Genomic DNA, 23104 nt, shown 5'->3' with positions numbered 1-23104 from the left:
GTTTGTTTTGTGTAATTGCTTTTGGCATTCAGCATTCATACAGTACACTTTTTAAGAAGCATATACAATGACCAGCCATAATTCCTTCTGATGCTGGGGCATCTCTGGGGAATGACTCCATAAGACATCTGGGAGTGCTGTTTTTTTGTCTGGCAGCAGCGGATCGTTTGGCTGCTGTGGGTTGTAGGATGGGTCCTCCATGGATCAGACTTGTTTGTCCAGCATATTCCATGGATGCTTGGTCAGATTGAGATCTGGGGAATTTGAAGACCAACAAACTTGAACTTTTTGCCTACTAAGCCCCATATTTCTCAGGTTGTGACACCTTTCTATCTCAGCATTCTTTTTTTTTTTTTTTTTTTTTTAGCAATTTGGGGATCAGACCAGATAGGGTGGCCTTTTAGTCCTCACGGGCATAAATGAGCCTGATCAACTGATCAATACCCATTACATTTACATTTGAGCATTGGACAGACACCCTTCTCCAAAGCGACTTAAATTTTTTTCTCTAATTTTTTTTTTTTTTTTACATCTGAGCAATCGAGGCTTAAAGACCTGGCTCAAGGGCTCAATAGTGGCAACTTGGTGATGCTGGGGTTTAAAACTGGGATCTTCCAGTCAGTAGTCAAATGCCTTAACCTACCCCTGACCCCTAATCTTTTATTAATAAAAACCAGGCTATTAAACAATCCTGTAAAAGACTTGATGTGTAAAATGCACACTTTGAAGAGATTTTTAAATACTTAACAGCATTTGGCAAGTTTGATGATTTCACCAGCGTACCACCTCACATCAATCGTCTTGGGATGGTATGTCATTTCTCACGATGAAAAGCCACTGTTAGTGGTCAAGAGCGCAAGTAGAGTCAAAGGAACAGGGTAGCCAGGAGTCTTATATAATGGCACTCATTAGTTACTGCATACACCTTTCTGCTTCATTTAAGCCATCTTGTTCAGGAGGATCTATCATTCTAGCAAGCGCCTTGCTGTAAGCTTGTAGCTTCTGATTTATTCCGATTACCCTTTTCAGTCCTTGCACCATGGCTCTGAAAGCACCTTGAACCTTTTTAATTAAGACAGTGTAATTTGGACCTTAATTTATCGTTAATGCAGGGGATCCATTAGCAGACACATTTTGGTGCCTTTGCAGCTGGGAGACTGAACTGAGACAAACGCTGTTTTTGGCAGCAACGCAAACCGCGCACATAAACGTGGCTCTTAGAGGCACAACAACAAAATTGGCCTTGAAAACATAAGCAATAATTTTGTCATCAGTCCTAAAAGAGATCAGAGTACTTAAGTGAATAAAATGTCGGAGGAATCTCTAGATTTCTAGGGATTTCTAGTCTAGAAGACTAATTTTAGCATTTATAAATGAAGATACTAAAAAGAAAAAAAAGAAAAAATAGCTAGCAGTGAAAGTAGTCAGGAGTTGAAAATCAGACTATGAATTACAGGCATGGTAAATTGGATACCGTGCTGTGAATAGTTGGCCCCTTGCAGATTTCTTTTGCATATTTGTCACACTTAAATGATTATACTAATCAAATAAATTATATTATGCCAAGAAATATATAAATATATATCCCAAGAAATTTTTTAAAATGTAGTTTTTAAATTATAATTTAATTTATTAAGGGAAAAAAGCTGTCCAAACCTACCTGGCCCTATGCCCCTAAACCAAATAACTGGTTGTGCTCAGCCAAATAACTGGCTCATTACGACTTTTTAAAGAATACTGCAAACTCTGTACAATGTTTTTCACTCATTCACTGTCTATATCGCTTTATCCCGTATGCAGGGTCACAGGGGGCCTGGAGCCTAACCTAGGACGCTTAGGGCATGTGGTGGGGTAGACCCTAGACAGGGTGCCAATCCATCACAGAGAACACAAACACATATTTTACACACAATGGGCAATTTGGGAATACTAATAAGCCCTATCTGAATGTCTTTGGTACAGTATGTGGGCGGAAACCCACCAAGCACGGGGAAATGCAAACTCCATGCACACAGAGGAGGGAATCGAACCTGGACCACAATGTTTCTTTTATTTGTAAATAATTTTGCAAACTATACTGTTTTCCTCCTGAATTTTAATATTATGGGCTACATTGTTGAGATTACAACAATACAAAATGTGAAAAGGTTTAAAATATATTTGCAAAATTCTGTAAGGTGCTGCATTATTTCTAAACCTATGGACTAACAATCAACTAACTAACTAACAAGTAAAGTGTGGTTTTATATAACAGTGGTTATATAAAACGTTTTTAATATAGTTTTATATTTATTGTGTTAAACAATTCTAATCAGTCCGTTGCAGCAGCACAACCTCTGGATTCAGGAGAACTTTATTCATCTTCATAAAGTGATTATACTTCAGCGGACATGACGGACATGGGTTCATCAACTCCGTAACCTTGGGTTGAGCTGCTGGTTCAGCCATGATTAATAACTCTCATTAGCCTTGTGACATGCTGAGCTGTGGAACTGAGCCATTATTTTGAAGTGTCCATGCTGGATCAGGGGTTTATAGCACTCTCACGTCGACTCTTCCACATGCAATAACAGTTCTGTCAAGAAGACCCCGAATTATGTTTCAGGGAAGGCATGAACCAAAAACGAACATTTCAAGTAGTGATGTAAAATGTGCACACATTTTTTTTGATACAGTCCCATTATAAATGACTGGTCTAACGTTCTGTTTAGAAACCTTGGAATGTTTCCACATGGACAATATTTTTACTGTTGGCCTACTGCTGCTGCTGCTAGTACAAACAGTTTGACAGCAACTACAGTAAGGAAAGTGTCTGAGAAAAGGAAACAACTGGCGTTTTAATTACTTTCTAATAATCCTTGGCATTAAAAGTAACTGCAAAATAAAAACTATCTATATTTTAGTCCAAACTTAAATAATATCCTGGACACTTTTTTTTCCTTTGCAATTTAATTCAAAAAGTAAACCTCAAATATTCTAGACTAAATACATTGCATTTCAAAACTGAAAATCATGAAAATCAAAAATCTCAAGATATTAAAAGATTTCCTATGATAATTTAAAAAAGGATTTACAATACAGCAATGTCCAACTTCTTCAAATCATGTTTATTTATGCACTCAATACTTGGTTAGGGCTCCTTTAGCGGGAATAAATCTATCAGGATTATCAGTCGTGGAGGCAAAAAGGCAGTATCACTGCTTAAGTGTTATTAAAGACCAGGTTGCTTTAATAGCAGCCTTTACTCATCTGTATAGTTGGGTCATGCTTTTTCTCATCTTCCAAGTCAATTTCTTTTTCCTTTTTCTGAATTATTTTTTTCTTATTTATTTATTTTTTGCTTAATGAACAAAAATACTGTGTGGAGGGGGCAGGGTTGGAAATGATTTTTATGTAAACCTGTAAACATGGACAGGTCTGGTGTTTAACAGACAACAATCTGGCTTATTCATTCATTTATTAAAAGAAATAATAAAAACACCCTGACACTTCAATCATGTACAGTATTTATTTAAACATGACTAAAAAAGTGAACCTTGCAATAGACACAAAGATCACTGCAGCATTGAAAGGCATTTTAAAATAGAGTATATATTGAAAGAATTCACAGCTGACTCTGAGCTATGCATTAACTAAAAACAAAATCTGAATATTAAAAAAAAAAAAAAAAAAAAAAAAACAGATGGAATCTGATGATATTCCCACAGTCTGTCCTGTTAAAGCTTGTTCTACACATCTGGAATACATCTGTCAATATCTGATTCATTACATTCACGTATGCTAGATTTTCTGACCTATAAATCTTAAATCAGAAAACATCACTGAGTCATTTAAATGTATAAATTGATACAAGCTGATCTGTCTGATCTACAATATAATATTTATAAAATACCATGAACGGTTCACAGTATCAGTGTCCCCTTGAACAGAGGCTGCCTAAATAGCAGTTTTTGGAAAGCATTTTGTGCACCTGAGATGAAAACATATTGAAAAGCTATGAAAAGAGACTTGTACGATTGTAATACATAATATCAACATGACAAAATCCTTAGTCATGCTAATTGTGTTAAGGGATTGCCCTGTTAGCAAACTTCAGTTCTAGCCCTTTTCCAGTCTGTTGTGGTTGATTGGATAGTGTAGTTAAAATCCTCTATAATGTTAATATGCTTAACAAACATAATTAAAATATATTCTATAGGCTAATGCAATGAGATCACAAGCACGAGGGGTTAGAGGAAGTTCTCTCATTAGCTCCATATATCCTGCAGGTATCGTTTCTCCTCTCGCAGTTTCGCCATCATTTTCATAGACTCCAGTTTATCCAGCTGAAGCTCTTTGCCTATGATTTCCATTAGAGTATCGTTTACATCTTTTGCCATGTTCTTAGCATCCCTGTAAAAAAAAAAATAAAATAAAAAACATATAAAAAAAATACATATGTTAACATATATGGCAAAACGATATATTTCTGCTCTTTTAAATTCTTGTCCGTTAAGATTTTATAGTACGAGTCTTATACTGTACATTTTCACATCATCACTCAGTGTCTATTTACATTCCTATCACTGTATTATGCAGGGTACCATCAAGACATCTGCCCTTATTTCATGTATAAAACACAACAACAAAAATGTTATATTTATTTTAATAATTATCTAACATTTATTTTTACAAAATGTCTATTGCCTCATTTTGTCAGATGTTACTATGGTGTACTGAAGTATACATAATTACAAGCATTTCCTAAGTCTCAAAGGCTTTTATTGACGATTACCTTATGTTTATTTGCAATGTTCCTTTTTTAAAGACATCTTCCATTTTTACCCTGGCATGTTGTCACTCAATTTAAATTTATGGATTTTTGTTTGTCCACCCACCTCTTGTACCCATCACAGTACCTTGGATAAAGCAACCCACGCATGAATGGTCTCAGGATACTTTCCTGTTGGCATTGCACAGGACCGATGGTAGAACTCACATTTACACATTCCAAAAAGGGCAACTAAGAAGCCACTTCTCTTCATCACTTACATGAGATGCAAACATCTTATGCAAAAGGTACAAGGATTGGATTGCTGAGGTCTGGGGTCGTTTTCTCTGATAAATCCCCTTTCCGATAGTTTTGGGCATCCAGGAAAAAAAGGCTTCTCTAATAAAATATCCTGTGACCATTAATGTGTGGGGTTGATTCCCAGCCCAGGGAATGGGCTCACGATTTTGGGTAAGAACACAGCAATGAATAAATAATGGTAAAAAACCTCCTCCAAGAGAAACTACTCCCAAACCATCAAAGAACAGTTTGGTGACTAGCAATGCCTTTTCCAGCATGATGGAGCACCTTGCCATAAAGCAAAAATGATAACTAAATGGCTCAGGGAACAAAACATCGGAATTTTGGGTCCATGGCCAGGAAACTCCCCAGACATTAATCCCATTGAGAACTTTTTGTCAATCCTCGAGAGGCTTGACAATCTCCTGATTGTACACTGATTATGCAGAAATTGGCTACCATCAGTCGTGATGGGACCCGAAAGTTAACTGACAGCATGTCAGGGCGAAGAGCAGAGGTCTTGAAAAAGACGGGTCAACACTGCAAATATTGACTCATTGTATAAACTTGATGTCATTGTCAAAAAAGCATTTGACCCTTAAAAAATGCTTGTAGTTATACTTTAGTATACCATAGTAATGTGGTACTGAACCACTGAACCAGCAGACTTTGTGAATTAAATAAATATTTGTGGCATTCTCAAAACTTTTAACACAGGTTTATACTAGAAAACATGAAAACTAAACATGCCTAGTATAAATATTTCATTCAGAAATCAATAAGAATTTGACCGACTCACCCACAGACGTAGAGACAGCCCTTTTCTTTGAGAAGAATTCGGGCGATGTGCTCGGCATGAAGGAGTAGGTTATGCTGGACGTATTTGGGGTAGGACTCTGAACTGTTTCTGTTCGGCTCAGCTCGAGAGAAGCACACTTTCAGATGGCTCAGTGTTCCGTTCTCCACAAACCTCTCCAACTCGTCTCTACAGACAAAGCATAGAAATATGAATTTGTATGAAATGAGATCAGGCTTAATCATGCATCAAAATGTTATCTTTCTATTTAAGAAAGACATTTTTTAATTATATTTTTGAATACAACATAAGCAAAGGTGCTGTTCTACTGAATGATCTTCAGTATCTCAATGATCAGGGCTGCACGTGAGTTACTGCTTGTCCACATTGGTTGTATTAATGCACTGGCAATGGAAACTGTTCTCATAGATGGTTGCAAATGGTTGAATAGAGAACTGCGTGCTGCCATTCCAAAACACGGACTGAATGAGTTGTGGCTAGAATTTAAATTTTATACACAGTAGCAATCACAGACAAGCCAAATGCTACAAAAGTTGAAATGTACCAGTTCTGTTGCATTAAATATCCCTTACTTGTGAAACACCTCTCGTCCAATCAAATTCGTGGAATATAGCTGTTGCATAAATAAATTAAAAAATACCCCACTGGTATTTGATGAAATATCAACAGTTCTCTGTATGGAACCCAGACTTTTATCACAAACTACATATATTTTCATGTTGTCAGGAAGTACACTTAAACTTCTTATATACTTTCAAAGATTGTAAGAAAGGTCAGGGTCTGGTGTGATTCTCTCTCTCTCAAACTTCAATTTTCAATTCAATCCGCTACAAGCGCTTTGTGTTGAGTATCCTTCAGATGATGCATTACTTCAGACCCTCCCGCAACCATACGCACTCACTCAGTGGATTGAAAAAAAAAGAAGAAGAAGGTCAGACTCCAGGTTTTATCTTTTTCCACTCAGTTGCTCAGCATTTCTGTCAGCTAGCTGGTGCTCGCCAGAACTCTGTGATCAGTCTTTGTGTTTTGCTGACAATACTAATGCACATGAACCACAGGGGAGGAAAAAAGAAAACGTTTTCCATGGAGCATTGTGTTTAAAAAGTACACACTCTGCAGTTTTAGTTTATGCATACTTAATTCTAAGTTACATATAAATGAACAGTGGCTGATAACTACAGTATAACCAGTAGCACTACAACTGTAGCACCACCAGCATACCTATGGGCAGTTCTTGAAACTTCTAAAACATTTACATTTTAGTTTTTCGCCAAAATTATCTGAAACCATCAGTATGTTTCGGTTAAACAGGTTGAAATAGTTTTTTTAATATACTTTTTCTTTGTTGCCAAATAGAACGAAGCGTTTTTGTTCTTATGTTCTCCAACGTTATTTATGGCAGCAATCAGATTTAAAAAATCCTATAATTTAACTTTTTATTGAAACTTTTTCAAAAAGAAATATACTTGAGGTCTATATGTACAAACTGTCCACTTCACCATGTCAGTGGTTTTCCCAGGCTGCCACAATTAGTTCATGTCTATGCCTATAATTTGCTTGTTCTTGTCCAAACTGGACCAATTTAATATGAACCAACCAGCCATCCAGTACGAGGTGATCCTTAACCAGGCCTGCCATCAACCATAACACTGCACATGTCCCAGTGGGATGGATATTACACATTTGCAAGCAGGGAGGACATGCATCAGATTTAGAATACTGATGCTTTCCTACAAGGCCAAAAATGGGCCAGCAGCCAGTTATCACTAAGCAATTATCACATCCTGTACTCCGTTCCTCCGACACTGCTCGACTGGCTTACCACCTCTCAGAGCACAAAAGAGGCATGTATCAGTACTCTGTTTTGGAACAAACTCCCTCTAGATGTCTGAACACCTGCGTCACTGGCAGGCTTCAAATAATGTCTGAAGAAATCATTTTCACGGGTTTGATCTTTTTGCACAGGTGGCACCACAGACATGAGACAAGGTCTTGACGGAAAAAAGGGGAGGAAAGAGTGAAGGTGTGCACGTTCAGATCCGGTGGCAGTGCCCAGCTATCATGCGGGCACAGGGCTGGCGAAAGGTGGCAGCAAGCAAAGTGGCAGACTGGAGCACGCAGAGGTAGCGCTCCTGCATGCTCCCTAAAGATTGTAGTCCTCCAGGGCGTGGCTCCACAGGACACAGGAGTGTGCTCTGTTGTCTGACACTGGGACGTTAGTGGGGGATCTTTTGGGTGCTATGGGTTGCACAGTGGGGCCTCAGTGATCGTTTAAATTGAAATCAGGAACATTTTAGAGGCATCCATGAGCATCAGCATCTTGAAAAGTCTTTGCCATTTAAGCAGAGTGTGTGACATGCTGTGAAGCACTGGGTATTCTGATACATTTCTGTCATCGACAGCATTGCCTTTTTGTCAGCATTTCGAGCTGTTGGCTTTTCTGTGGGATCGGGCAGGGCGGGTTGGTCTTTGGTTCCCATGGGCGTAGACGGCCTTTGGGTGGACATGATCCTTTCACCGGTGTAGTGCTACAGTATATGATTGATAACGATTTATTATTTATGTACATAAATGTTATTTAATTCACCTGTCGGTGGTATTAATGTTACAGCTAATCGGTGTACATCAGGTCCCAATCCTGGGCTGATCTAAAATGCTAAGTATTTACAGAGAAAAGCACTTTGAGCAATCAGCATCCCTGAAAATCGCTCATCTTTATGTATTGCAAGCCTGTAAAAACTCAAGGAGAAGCGCACAAGGTCAAGCTGACCCCTTTTACACAGTAGCCATTAGCCATTATTGCAAGCTGCCTATGTGCGCTGTAGGGAAAGAATGTGGGTCTGCTTTTAATCCAAGATTTGAGTAGGCATGTGTAGACATTAGATTTTCAAATCACAGTCATTTACACGGGATCAAGCCGAAGTGGCCATCAGAGGCTGTCAGCTTTTCGTTTTTAATAATGAGCACACGGAATAAAACATGTTTCCATCACATACACCAGTTTAGATGTCGAGCACTGCGCCACTCCATTAATGAGCTGCATTGTTCTCCCAATGCATGTCTGTCTACCTTTGGAGCCTACAAATACATGTGTAGAAATAACTGTTGCACAGTATACCGGTTCTTCAAAAGTACTGTGGTACCAAAATTTTAAAAACAGATATACACCAGGGTCAATACTTTATACTATGTGCATGTCTACATGGCCTCGCTCATAGGGATCTGTCTCCAAGTGCTCACAGTGCTAAAAAATAGAGACGGGTGTCTGACGTAGCTGGGAAAAAAAAAAAAAAAAACACTGACCGAGTTTGTAATACGAGATGCATTAAACAAGTCCTGAGTAACAGTACAGAGAGTTGATCACTTTTTCATTTTATTCCGAGACTAGACTTGAAGAGATGATCGGGGTGATGAGGTGACACAAAGAGAAATATGGAGCTATTTCAAATAAAAGATGCACGACCAAACACAGCAGTATCCCCAGGTTTATATCGGGACACTCACTGTCTCTCATATTGCTTAAGAAATGAACATACAAAAGAACAAAATGTGTATTGTCTTGAGCAGACAGAAAACCATGCACAACTTATATATTGTTAGATATACTCCCATCAAAACCCAGTGAATCTACTCACTCGCAGGGGGCCTGAAGCCTATCCCAAGTGACTTGGGGCACAAGGCGGGGTACACCCTGGACAGGGTGGCAGTCCATCGCAGGGCACACACACGCATACACTCACTCATACACTTTGGGAACGCCAAATCTGCATGTCTTTGAACTGTGGTAAGAAACCAGAAGTACCCACCAAGCACGGAAAGAACATCCAAACTCCATGCACACAGAGACGGGAATCGACCCTGGCCTGGAATCGAACCCGGACCCTGGAGGTGCAAAGCGACAATGCAAACCACTACACTACTGTGTCCCCTAGTAATTCAGTCAGTTACAATACCATCAAAATTTGTTCAGGTGAAAAAGCGTGTGTGTGCACCAGTCAAACACTGCGAATGCAAACGATCTTAAAACCCACCCTCATTAAAAGCCATGTGCTTGTGATCATTTTGAGTTTGGAGAGTTTGGAGGTGGGGACAGTGGCTGATGTTTCTGCTCCTGTAATTGGTCAATCTCAGCCACAGACATCTGTACCTAGACAACACAACGCGGACCCTTTCAGCAAACACAAGTAAACAGTGAAGCTGCGGCTTTTATGAACCAAAAAAAAAAAGGATAGTCCAAAAACGTTTTATTTTCAGTTAACTACAGCCTCTATAGTTGGGCTATAAACCTCGCTAGACGCTCAGAAGAGAACAAAATTAGAGAGCACGTACAAACTTGGTACAAAATTGTACAAAGATTAAAGTCGTTTACATCACAGAATATCACAGTAGGTGATATAGTAGGCAATATAATGTGATTGTCTACATTAACTTATTGTGGCTTATAAAACCTAGGCATGGTCTTAGCAACCACAGCAAGCTGGTGTCAAAACTGTTTTTATTGCTATTATTTTTTCTAGAAACAAAAAGAAATAAAACTCAACCTTTTTTTTCTCACTATATTAGACCTTATTCTTGCTACCGAAGTCACAGTTTGATCTGAAAATAATCTGACAAGAAGACAGTCATATCTAATCAGTCTCATAACATTTTTTATAAAATGCATTCTCACTCTGGCTGTAGAATAAAAGAAATGATTGAAGTTGAGCACCAAGCCATGGTTGTCTTTTGAACTTCTTCTTGCTTGGCGATTGAGGATGTTTACGTTCCATACTCTGCTGTTTACTCACAGGCTTGCAGTGATGAATCCATGTCTCGTCATCAGTAATGAATTTCTATAAGACACTTTTTTCACCTTCCTTAGAGTATCGGTCCAGATTTTGTTTGCAGATATCCCAATGTTTCCGTTTCTGCACTTTCACGAGTTGTTTCGGCACCAGATACACCTTCAGACCACAGAAAAGAAAACGAAATCACTACTCGCTGCTCTTCATTCAAGCAAATCGAGTGGGGCGTCCAATTTTTGCCCACACCGCAGTTAGAAATGAACCGATGCAACACGTTCACACCTGCACAGCAGTGACCGGGGAGACAGTGGCCTTGAAGAGAAAGGGCGAATAAAGTGCAACCAACTGAAGTTTTAATATAACCGGAGTGCGGCTCATTTTTGACCTCACAATATGATGACCAGAACTTTTCCAGCCCTATTTTTTTTTTTCCATCCAGCAAGGTCTAGTTCCTCTGGCTCAGACAGACAGTCTTTGGTTTTATCAAAATTCATGATGGTATCAGTATCGAAACAAAAAAATGTTGGTATTGCGATGATGGTTTGTTTCGTGTCAAACGGCTCTAGTTGGGAGTGAGATTTGTTACTTCGACTAAATCTGATAAAACTGTCAAACTGTAGGCCTGGTCAGGGTTGTGATGGATTAAGAGCCTCAGGAACACAAAAATATACCCTTAATGAGACACCAGTCCATCACAGGGCACCATGCTCGCACATTCCCAACGAGGTGCAATTAAGTGTCACCGATCCTCCTCCAGGCATATTTTTCGGAGGCAGTTGGCTTTTGTAAAAAGAAATATAGACTATTACCATAATCCTCATTAAGTTCATTAATTCAGTACACCATACCATGTGGGCAAACATGAACAGATTCAGAATAAATGTATTCGGGGCAGTATAGTGTATATCTGGTGCATCCCTAATGGGGATTCATGTGCATTAACTCGGAGATGAACTCGAAAAGGGAGTGTCTTTCTTCAAGCTGGGCAGTGGAAGGGAAAGCAACAGCACTGAACCATGACTCCCAGACACTAGGCATGTGCCTATAACTGGTACTTGGGACATTTGCTGAATACCGTATTGTTCGTGCAGATACTTTGAAGTAAAGTCACCATTACTTCAAAGTGGGCAGCGTTTTTGGGCAGCAGGTGTATGCCTGATTCATCTTCAACAGGCAGGATAACTACGTAATGTAAATCTAAAGCAATGCTTGGGCATCTCCTAGTGGAACATGGTGTGGTTGGCATTTTTTTTCCTGATTAACTTGTTCTTGAAATTATGCCAGTGATAATTAGTGCACCTAGAGAAACATTTGTGTACTTATAAAATGAATTCTCGTCACTTATTGGGTGTGTCTGTGCTCTCAAAGATATTTCATAACAGAATTATAAAGATGTTAATGTAATTTATGAAGTGATCTCAGAAAGTTCATTCATTTATTTATTCAGGAACACTGACTGGTCACCCTGGATGGGACACCAGTCCACCGCACCACATTCACATGCTCATGCATACCTAACCGCAATTTAAAGTCATATAACAGCATGCTTTGAGAAACTGGGAATAAAAAAAAGAAATATTAAGAAGCTCAGGACCGAACCAGAGATGTAAAGAAGCCATGCTATCTGCTTCGCCACCTTGCCGTGGAGGGAGTACAAACTCTTGACTGTTTCTACCATTAATCATCTTCTTACTTCAATCAAGGGATTAATTTTAGCATAAAAACTGAGCCAGTCAAAATGAGTAGGTTTTTTTCCATTGTTTTTTTTTTTTCATTCATCATTTTAAATGCAAATGTAATAAACTTGGCACATTTGCTCAATTAATCAATGTCTTTGACAAGCAGAACATTGCACCATTTTACCGAGATCAGAGAGATCAGATACTAAGCCTCGATGCTCTACAATGAGTTATTTAACTCGCTTGAAAGACACTTATTTCCCCCTCACAATTGGGTTGGGATTCAGGTTCTGATCCCTTTTGATTGCTCAAATTATACCCGGTATATGGTACTACCGACTGTCTAACTCCTTAAGAACAAGCTCCTGTATACTCAGATACCATCAATTTTCGTATGTTGGTTTTATTTATTTATTCATTTATTTCAGATCATCATTTTGTACGAAGCTAACTTGCTGGCCTTGCGTAGGAGCTGGCGGACACTTGCTCTCCGTTGTTAGTGCTTTTACTAGTATGTGTGCAAAAGTCGCTTCTCCAAAACGTCTGTGTGGAATTAGGGCAGTGGTGGCTTAATCAGTTGAGGCTGTGGGCTACTGGGTAATTGATCGAAAGGTAGGGGGTAGAAGCCCCAGCACCGCCAAGTTGAAAGTGTTGAGCCCTTGAGCAAGGCCCTTAAGCCTATCTGCTCCAGGGGCGCTGTAAGCTAGCTGACCCTGAGCTCTGACCCCAGTTTCCTAATTGGTGGCTCAGTGTGTTAAGGCTCTGAGTTACCGATCGGAAGGTCGGCGGTTCGAGCCCAGTTGGGCCCTTGAGCGGGCCCCTTAGCCCTGTCTGCTCCAGGGGCGCTGTATCATGGCTGACCTTGCGCCATGACCCCAGTTATGCTGGGATATGCAAAGAAAGAATGTGCTGTAATGTATATGTGACAAATAAAGGCTTAACTTGGAAGTTAAAGAATAAACCTAGAGGATTAAACCTGCTTTTAGCAGAAGCGTATGTTTACAAAAATGTTAGCATGGATGCTTAAAGAAAGAAAGTGTTACCCAACTCAGATTTTGTTTACTCACTAAATGAGTTCACAGAGATGCCAAACCACTCACATCTACAGCATATCTACCACACCCAGACTTCTAACCCCAAGCTACACATGGCACTCCGAACCTCCCAGTGATCCAGCCTCTCCGGACCTGATAACACTCTGATTCATGCTGGTGCCCCGTTTCTGGTTGGAGATCTTGTTTCATGGAGACCGTGTGGTCTGCTTGTTATGTGTGCTATGACCGAGGACGGTTCCACTTTAGCATAAAGACAGTCCTGGACTCAACTGTTCTCTGGGGACTTCTCTCAATAGTTCAGGACTGAAATTCCCACAAACGGTTTGTTCCTGAGCCTCGAATAAAAAACTCCATATTAACTTGAACACGTTTTCTGTTACACTGAACTTCCAGCCTGACGCTCAGTATGACTGTTGATCAATCCCAGCTATCTGATATCACCTAAATGAGGATGGGTTCCCTGTCGAGTCTCGTTCCCCTCAAGGGTTCTTTTGATTGACATCTCAGGGAGTTTTTCCTTGCCACCATGGCTCTCGGCTTGCTCGTCAGGGACTTGATATGATTTATACATATTTCCTCACACTTTTCAAACTCATTTCCATGTGTTTTTTTTATTCTGGAAAGCTGCTTTGTGACAACGATCATGGTTAAAGCTCTATGTAAATAAAACTGAACTGAATTAAAATTAACCAAACAGATTGCACCGATTTATTTATTGAAAGCTTAACACCAAATCATGTATGCATGCATGCTTGAGCACTCCTCATTATTAAAACGCTTAAAATGATTTTTCAGAAACTTTGATAGGTTTTTTTTTTTTTCACGAATGGAAAATGTGATCTATAAATTCCTTGATTTTTCCAGTATTTGCAGGACAGAGCGAACCCTGTTATAAACAGTGCACATTAAACATTTTTTTTTCATGATGGTAATAAAAAGGATACCGCTGCTATTTTTAAATACCGCAGGAGATGATTTTGCCATATTACCGCTCAAACCTAATCCACAATGAGTCAAATGTGTCGATGTCCACTCCGGTTGACTGGATGGCTAAGAACCTTTAAAGAAATTGTAGTTTTCCCAAATAATATATTGATGCTAAGGTCTATCCTTATTTTACTGATGAATGAGAGTGAGAGAGAGAGAAAATTCTTTTAAATGGTCATTTACCATCTAATAATTGAAACCCTTACAAATCCCTTTAAAACCCTCTGAGACGAAAGCATAAAAGGCAAGCTTAAAGTATTTAGATAAACAATTTGTCTAATAACTACTATGCTACCGAGGCTTTTCAAGCCTTGTTACATAGAGATTTTACCCCTAAAACCCTAATCCTACCAGATTCAGTGGCTGACTTAATAAATAAAAACTTAATGGTCCCTTAAAGGATCAGCGTCTGACCACCATCATTGCTTCTACAAGAAGACATGTGATTAGCAATACATCAGGGAAACCGAGAGATGACTGGCTGAAGGTTGTTGAGCTTCATATTATAAAAACGAATGATGTTTCAGTTCCAGTGGCAAGAATATCCATTAGTGTTGCTTTTTTTTTATACGTGAGGGATTAAAGTCAAATATGGGACTTTCGATCGGGAACAATACTGTAGAATACAGTTTTGAGAGTAAAAACTGCCTTTATTTCTCTATATAATCCGCTGCCACACTAATACACCTATCCCAGTGTTTCATAAGTATTCCCATGAGCAGAGCATGCTTCATGTCTGAAACGTTGACCTCCCAGGAACTTCATTAATGGCCCAAACATGCCATCTTTTAGAGCAAGGTCAGGATTGTACTCTGTAATGTAACGATAACTCCCAGCCAAAATTCATGAATAAATGCATGCGCAGTTCCCGCAGACTCTTCCAACAATTTAGCAATCAATTTTCAATGATCGGGCTTTCCACTTGGTGAATGTTCACGTCTGCTGTGAGCTCTGGGCCGCCTTGGTTAGGATCATCATTCATGAATGTACAGCCGGCTTTAAAACATTTGACCGTTCCATCGTACTGTGACCGACGTCTTCTGTAAAAATGTCAATCAGGTTTACGCCTTCAATCGCGAGAAATTTCATCACAAGTCTCGGGTTTTATCTTGAACGCCCCTTGTAAAAGCAATGAAGTAAAGAAAGGTAAAAAGAAATAAATCGACTCAACTGTAATCATTGTAAAAATCCATATTTCATGATTTATCTAACAGTAAAGTGTTACTTAGGGATACATGTTGCTTTTTCCTACATCAAATCTGACAATTATTTATCTACCGACTTTGCTGAAAAAAAATCAGTTTTTCTTGGAATTTTAAAAAATGTACGTTCATTTACAGCAATGACGTACATATTTTTCAACATTTATGCATACATCATGAAAATACGGTCTCTGCCTTTAATGTGTGTGCATGTGTGTGTGTGTGTGTGTGTGTGTGTGTGTGTGTGTGTGTGTGTGTAAGTAAAAAGCATTTAAAGTCTCTTCGAGTTTGTCCTTGTATGGTATATGTGTGTGTGTGTGTGTGTGTGTGTGTGTGTGTGTGTGTGTGTGTGAGCACCCACTTAAAAATGAAGTCTTTGTCTTTATGCCTGCAGCCGAAGAAGAGCCAAGTCTCACAAAAAGTGCTGTCCTGATTTCCCTCTCGCTCCTTTTCCCTGTTAATGCAAAATTACATCAGCAATAATAATAATAATAATAATAATAATGTAAGCTCCAAAAAAAAAAAATATATATATATATATGCATGAGTAATCACAATTCCGGTTCAAAAGGAACACCTTATGGGGTTTTCACCATCTTTTCCACCACCATCTGTAATGCACATGGTTTTTAACTTAATGAGCTTAGAGCACAATGTAAGATTAATATTGTAATTTTATAGTTAAGCATGTGCAGATATATTTTTATACCACATATTTTCAGACCTTCCTCTTCTTTCGGTGAACTGAACTATGCGACCGGTTTATTGGACGAAGACAAAAGCCATTTATCTAAAATTGGGGCTGTTAGAAACAAATTTCTTTTACTGCCTCCTAATTTGTACTGATCCATCTCAGGAGCACAAAAGCTGTCCAAAATTATTACTTTTCTGCTCAGCTTCTCCCGATAAAACATTCTGACATGTTATTAAGCCTGTTAAACACTCCGATACTGAATTGCAATTGTAATTTAATATGCATCCCATACTGCCTTTCACTTAATGTCCTCCATGCATACCCCACCTGGCATACTTGTGTTTCATTTCGCTCCAATCGCTCTACAGTTTAAGGGCATTTAACTGCTGAACAGGACTGGGAATGAAGTAAGACCAGAAGGCATCTTTAAGAATGAGTTCTCCAGAAGGTCTGGCACCTTTCCCAGAATGCCTTTCACTGAGGTGGCACAAAAGCAGCAGGCACTATCTGTTCACACACCTGCTGGTGCCTGATGGCTTTGAGTAGATAAAAGTTGGGTCAGGACATCCGAAGGCAACACGACGCAGCGCCGCGCTCAGATTTTTGTGATATTAGACACTGAAGTTAATGATTTTCTGTTTAGTATGCGTGTCGGATTGTGCACCGCGCGCAATATACTGTGTACTTGACACACAGCAATGTCAGAAATTGGAGTATTAGAGAAAAATAACAGATCACCATGTGGCAGATCATGTTTTTGTGCCACTTGAACACTTTTCTTCGTTTTGTGTCACTTTTTTCGCTTGAGAGGTAATTATGATTGCCAAGTTTAAAAAAATAAATAAAATAAAAATTCATTTCACACTTAATTTCTGGATCGCTTAAGAAAACATTGCCGGTATAAATAAACTCACCAATTTCCCACAGTATAAAAGTACACGATATAAGACAACCTTATTAAATTCTTAATGCTGGCTGGAACACTGCTTCTAAGTTAAGTGGAAATGTACAAGAAGCCTTTTTCACTGGCTGAGCTGAGAACGATCCTTTAGATGCGCTGTACTGCTTCTGTAACATAATATAAGACCACATCATATTAGTTGCCTAAGAAGGCGGTTGAAGGCACGGTAGCTTAAATTCAAACCACTCCTTGATTCCCAGACAAGAGCTCGCTGACAACTCAATGCACATCCCTATTTTGCCATAACAATTTCATCTTTATCCTCATTTTTCCTGCTTCCAGAAAATCAACTTAAAAAAAATTAATAAAAAGGTTCACTTGCTGCCCTATATATCCCACCCACTTCCAGATGCCATTGTAACGCGATATTCATGATATTATAACATATATAGATATCATGATATATTTTTGTTTATTCGTACAGTTCTAAACAAATTTAGCGAATAATTTGCTCTTACTACTACGCAGAATGCTGCACCATGTGACTAGCCTAGAGATCGCCATCTTACAACCTCAAATGCAAATGCATATAAATTCAAAAATTATAATTAAAACATATATATTTGGGAGTCAATGTGGCCATTTATAACCGAATCTATTCTTCTTCGATCCCGCAAAAAAAAAAAAAAAAAAAACTTCAGTAGCTACTGTGACAAGGGCAAACGTTACAGCTGATCGAAGTATAGAGTAAGCAGCTCATGGATGTGACGTCTTTTGTTTTTCACGCATTATATTTAATATGGGATGCATATTTCTTTAATCCAATTGAAATCATCCTGATTAGAAATGCAACTGCAAATGTTTACATGGACGATCAATACAGTCAAAAGTCATCATACAACAGCTGTCTGTATCAGCCGAGTCCAAGACTGTCTTCATGGTGAAGAGGAACCATCCCCAGTCACCACACTCGTGCCTTCTGCCTTATGATTAGTTATAGGAATTCAGTCTCATTCACGATTGGTTAGATGCTTCATTACGTGTGAAATGGCAAGTCAATCGCTGACACTTAATACACCAAAGTCCAGGAGCAAGTGGATGAAAGTCCACAAGCGTAGGAGAGAGGCGCTCTCACAGACTTTACTGATCAGTAATGAAACTGATGAACCATCCTACATTACTGTAGTATAATAATAATAATAAGAAGAAAAATATATATAGGATGGACAGTTCAGATATTTACATGGTTAATATTTACCTATTAAACAGATTAACCAAGACTTACACCACCGTATCATCATAAGAATCATAAGGAACTCTAAATACCTTGTCACGTTCGTCATAGTAAACCAACATGTTAATTACATTTCACTTCTATCCACATTAAGTTTATATTTCAGTGTTTAATGGAACTCTTGCCTTGAGGATAAAATTATGACACCGTCTCCTCTAAACGATGCCCTTTTCCCAATAGTGTCAAAATATGCACGTGGCCACAAAGAACCTACAGATAGATTGTGTAATTGATTAGCAGTCAATGTCTGTTGCATGCCTCACAGCAATGCTAATGCAGGTTGAATTAAACACATTGTTATGAACCAAGCGTCAGCTGCATGCACAGACGGCTCAGTCTAATTACAATTAGAAAAGTAATGAACCAAATCAGGACAGGACTGACTGATGGGGAGGGGAGAAAAGCACAGGATTGCTCTTCAAAGTAAAAGCAATCTGTGCTGCTTCATTGCATATGCTGCCATTAGTGACCCACTGCATCCAGGTCTAAGTACCAGGAGACTGCTGAGCTGAGCTGGCATATCTACAGCAGGGGCAGAAAGTCAGAGTCCACTTGAATACTATTATTCCAGCAATGAAGACAGATAAGATTCTAATATGGTTTACGATTATAAGTAGAAAACTATGTGTCCTTGGTTGATAACATCAAGGATGATAATGCATAACAAGTACTGAGTCATTCATTATTTTGGTAATTGCTTCATCTGGTCAGCGTGTTTGCGGTTCCAAAGCCTACCCTGGAACACTGGGCCAGGGTGGGAACACGCCTCAGATAGGACAACTACATAGCACGATGCATACATACAATCACATACTCACTCACATACGGAAACGTCTTGGTCAACAGCGGAGACAATAGCATAACCAATTTATCTACATGCATGCTTTTGGGAGGAAGGAGAACAAGCCAAGAAGTGGGAAATCGACAATAACAGTTACTCGTGCAAAATGTAAAAAAAGGGATTAAACCTATTATGTTTGTCTCACCAAAAACATTCGATGGAAATGTGACAAAAAAAACTGGCAGCATCAATGATGAAGAACATACGAAATGCTGTCATTAAAGGTCCCATACTTTAGCATTTCTTTCAAAAGTTGTGTGTTAATACTCCAGAGATAATGCATATTCTCCACAGATAATCGAAGGTCACTATAGTGGGAATCTATTTGGCTTATTGTTTACACACAGCCAGTACAAAAATGGAAAAAGTAGAATAGGGAATGTGGGTTCCTAACCCATCCCCCCCCCTCTCCCCGCCTTGGGAAATAAATAGGCCAAATTTAAGCATTTTTTTTTTCTCTCCTAATTTATTATGAGGAAATTGTGCAGGTTCCACTTGATAATGTCAATACCCACACAACCTAATCACAGAAACCGGGTATGACCTAAGGTTTCTTGCTGAAAAAGTGTTGATCTTAGCATCTGATCACGAAGCGGCCTTCAATAACCCAGCTTTACTGTGGATTTACGCTGCCATTGGGATTCATAGCAAAAAAAAAAAAAAGGATTCTGTTTCAACACAAAATAATGCAGACTGGACCAGCTTCATGCTGAATACAAATCAAGTCTTCAGCAACTCGGGAGACGGATGTCACGGACCTCTTAGAAAGAAAGTCAGACAAACGACACAACTCAAGGTCACAACAGGGAGAAGAGCCATCACACCCACGCATTACCTTTTTCCTGTGCATCACGATATCACGATCATCGTCCCTCTTTACTTCTCTAGAGGAGATATCTGCTCTGCATGCTAACAAATTTTCTACCTCCTAAGAGATGGGAGCACTTTGATGCAATTTGAAATTCTAACTGTATTTTCACAGGTCTAGGCTGATGCTATAGCAGTCGGTCACATGACTCGTCTGACTTTAAAGTAAATGCAGGTTCACCCTAAACATTCCATGTTCTTTCCTACACTGAAAAATCAGCATTAAGTAGCACAGAATGAGTTCTTTTCAGTAATTTTTTTTTCTGATATGCTTGATTTGACAATCTGTCTCAAACTCTATGGATGTGTCCTAAACCAATCCATACGCAGTATATAGATCATTATAGCTATATCCCCAGACAACACACACTATTTCTTATAAATGCCAAATAAAACACCTTTACCAGAGACTGGCCATCATCCAGAGAATAAATGGTCATATAAGACTTAGACATGGCCTGACTACATGATCAATTAATTACAAAAACACAATGGATCATTACCAAATTGCTCCATATTTACTGTGAGGGCAGGACAAATCCATTAGTTAGCACCTCAATAAGGCAAGTAAAGTTGGTTATCCAGAAATAACGAATAAACGAGACTGTGCCTGCTTAAACAGCCAGTTAAATGCTTTATCTTTTTTTTAATTTCTTCAAATCATGTTTTTTTTTAGCTCTTTTAGCATACTTCACTTTGTCAAACAGGTTCTGGTTAAGTGTTTTCTTGATTCAACAGGTCTGGCAGTAATGGGGCCAAGGTGTGACAAGTGAAATTTAACTCAACTTTCCAAAAAAAAAAAAAAAAAAGTTGTTAACCACAGTTTACTTATGATTTATTAAGGGGGAGGGTAATTACATTTTCACATAGGGCTGGGCAGGTTTGGACAGCCTAATCATCTTTTTTAAAACTGCATTTTGGGTTTACTCGGATTATCTTTATGCAATATTAACATTTGTTTGAAAATGTCAGGGGGCAAGTACTTTTCTACAGAACTGTATACATTTCTAGTGAGGGAATAACTGGTTAACTTTTCTTTCCTGATAAAAGTTTTTCGATTAAGTACATTGCGTTTGCAAGCTCAACAAAAAGACACCAAAGTCTTGGCAAACATCTCAGCTGCAGTGTTCTCCCCATCACATTATAAGATTAAAAAATTAATAAATAATTAATAGACTAACAGGATTCTGCTAGGCTAGAATTCGCGAATTACTCACTAGACCGGCCATGAAATAATTATTAAATCACTAATATTTCAACTTCATCTGTAGATTGTGGACATGTCCCAAATTATACAACTTAATTATACTTGTAGTGTCTTCCCATCTTCAGCCTATGGAGCACATCATTTAAAATACAAAGGCAACATAACTGCATCACATATGTTTTCCCATCATTTGTCAAATGTGGATAGATCCTAAACTACGCACTTGATGCATTAATGTAACAAAGTTCTCAAAATCACAAATTGTTTAAGTGTCCTCTGGCCACTTTTTAATACCTAATCACGTCCACCCTCTCACTCTAGTATAGGAGTGCCCCAATTCACAGTGAACTGTGGTTATTATTGAACCTCTTGGGTGGAAGGCATGGACACTACATGCTGTGTTGCATTATAAGGTTTCGAGAATAATTGGATCTTTAGGTCAGGTCTCTTTTTTGCTTAGTTTTACCTTTTGTTTCCTGACACGTCTCACTGATCCACCGAGCCACATACATTTTGGTGTGTTGACCTTTTCATTTCATTTTCTCTTTCTTTTCATTCACTTCTTGCCATCCTGAGCTGCACAATGTGTCTCCAACGCAACACTTCCAGCCGTCAATTGATGGTCGGGAAGATTGAAGTGTCTCATGCTGTTTTACTGCTAAAGAGAGTGCTTTAGTCTTTTTTTTGCCCTGCTGTAAACAGTATCTTTTACAGACAATAAGCATCAAACTGTTCCGTGACTGTTTTTTTGGGGACAAATCTGAACCTAATAACCTTTAAACAGGGCAGAATTCACAGTTGGAGAGACAAATTTAGTGTCGGACGGACAGCAGGCATTTGGCTAAACTGTCTTTCCAGGTTCCTGGTTACGGAGGATATTTCGAAAAGTCTGGAAACTTCACCTTTAATCATACTGTACTGTATATAAATTCTATGCAGCTTAGTGGCTTAGAGATGTACTGTACTGGAGAGATGAACATTGTTTGTCCAAAAGTTCTACCACGTCGCTCCAAAATCTTCTGGAAATGTTCAACTCGTGACCCCTTTTGACCTGTGGATGGGCCAATGCTATCTTGGGAAAACACTGCTATTAAGATATTATCATTGGGTAAAGGCGATCATAAGAACTGATGTGCAGTGGCTGCTCCCTCTAAGGCAAATAAGGCCAGCGGGCCAAACCTGGCCTACAGCGCTTTCTCATTTGGCCTGCGTGAACTTGGGGGAAAATAATACTGACTCGCAGAACATTGTACAGGGTTCACTACAGATCCTTGGTGCAGCGGCCAGCATTGTACAGAGCACACAAGCTCATCTCTCACATTAATTAAAGCTGACAAGTGGGAGTCTCTTCTCTATCTGAAGCACTGTTATACCGTAAACCGCCGGATATATGGGCACGGTTTCTCCCGTAGCTGGTTTGATTGGGGTGCTGTACTTGACGGAAGACACATTCATATCTAAAATCAATTCAGAAGCACAAGGTGTATTTTACAGGTTTACCAAAAATCAATTTCTAGAATTTCCTAAGTTATAAAATACAATTCTGATACAATTAAATTGGTAAACGTGAGTCTTTCATTTCAGGTAGATGTCAGGAGAAAAAGTAAAGCACCTTTACTGTTGGTCGTACATATGGAGGGTTTGTGGCCAGGAAGTCACCCAATCCCTTATCCCCATGCTAGAAAACTTTACCTCACCTTTCTAAAGAATTAACCTGGCAGTTAAA

General features: G+C 38.9%; 1 protein-coding gene across 1 annotated transcript in view; it reads right to left on the bottom strand.

The window, feature by feature from the left end:
- Window positions 1-3443: 3443 nt before the first annotated feature.
- mtrr (5-methyltetrahydrofolate-homocysteine methyltransferase reductase) overlaps window positions 3444-23104 on the bottom strand; it is a 45063-nt gene continuing 25402 nt past the window's right edge. Inside the window, exons 13-15 of the mRNA XM_053488380.1 lie at window positions 15936-16028; window positions 5850-6035; window positions 3444-4392 (exon numbers count right to left, since the gene is read on the bottom strand). Of these exons, the coding sequence (XP_053344355.1) occupies window positions 4248-4392; window positions 5850-6035; window positions 15936-16028 (424 nt within the window). The 3' untranslated portion in view covers window positions 3444-4247. The remainder of the gene's footprint in view (window positions 4393-5849; window positions 6036-15935; window positions 16029-23104) is intronic.

This window comes from Clarias gariepinus, chromosome 26 (assembly GCF_024256425.1).
Source record: "Clarias gariepinus isolate MV-2021 ecotype Netherlands chromosome 26, CGAR_prim_01v2, whole genome shotgun sequence".
Lineage (NCBI taxonomy): Eukaryota > Metazoa > Chordata > Actinopteri > Siluriformes > Clariidae > Clarias > Clarias gariepinus.
This window is presented reverse-complemented; position numbering and strand designations above follow the sequence as displayed.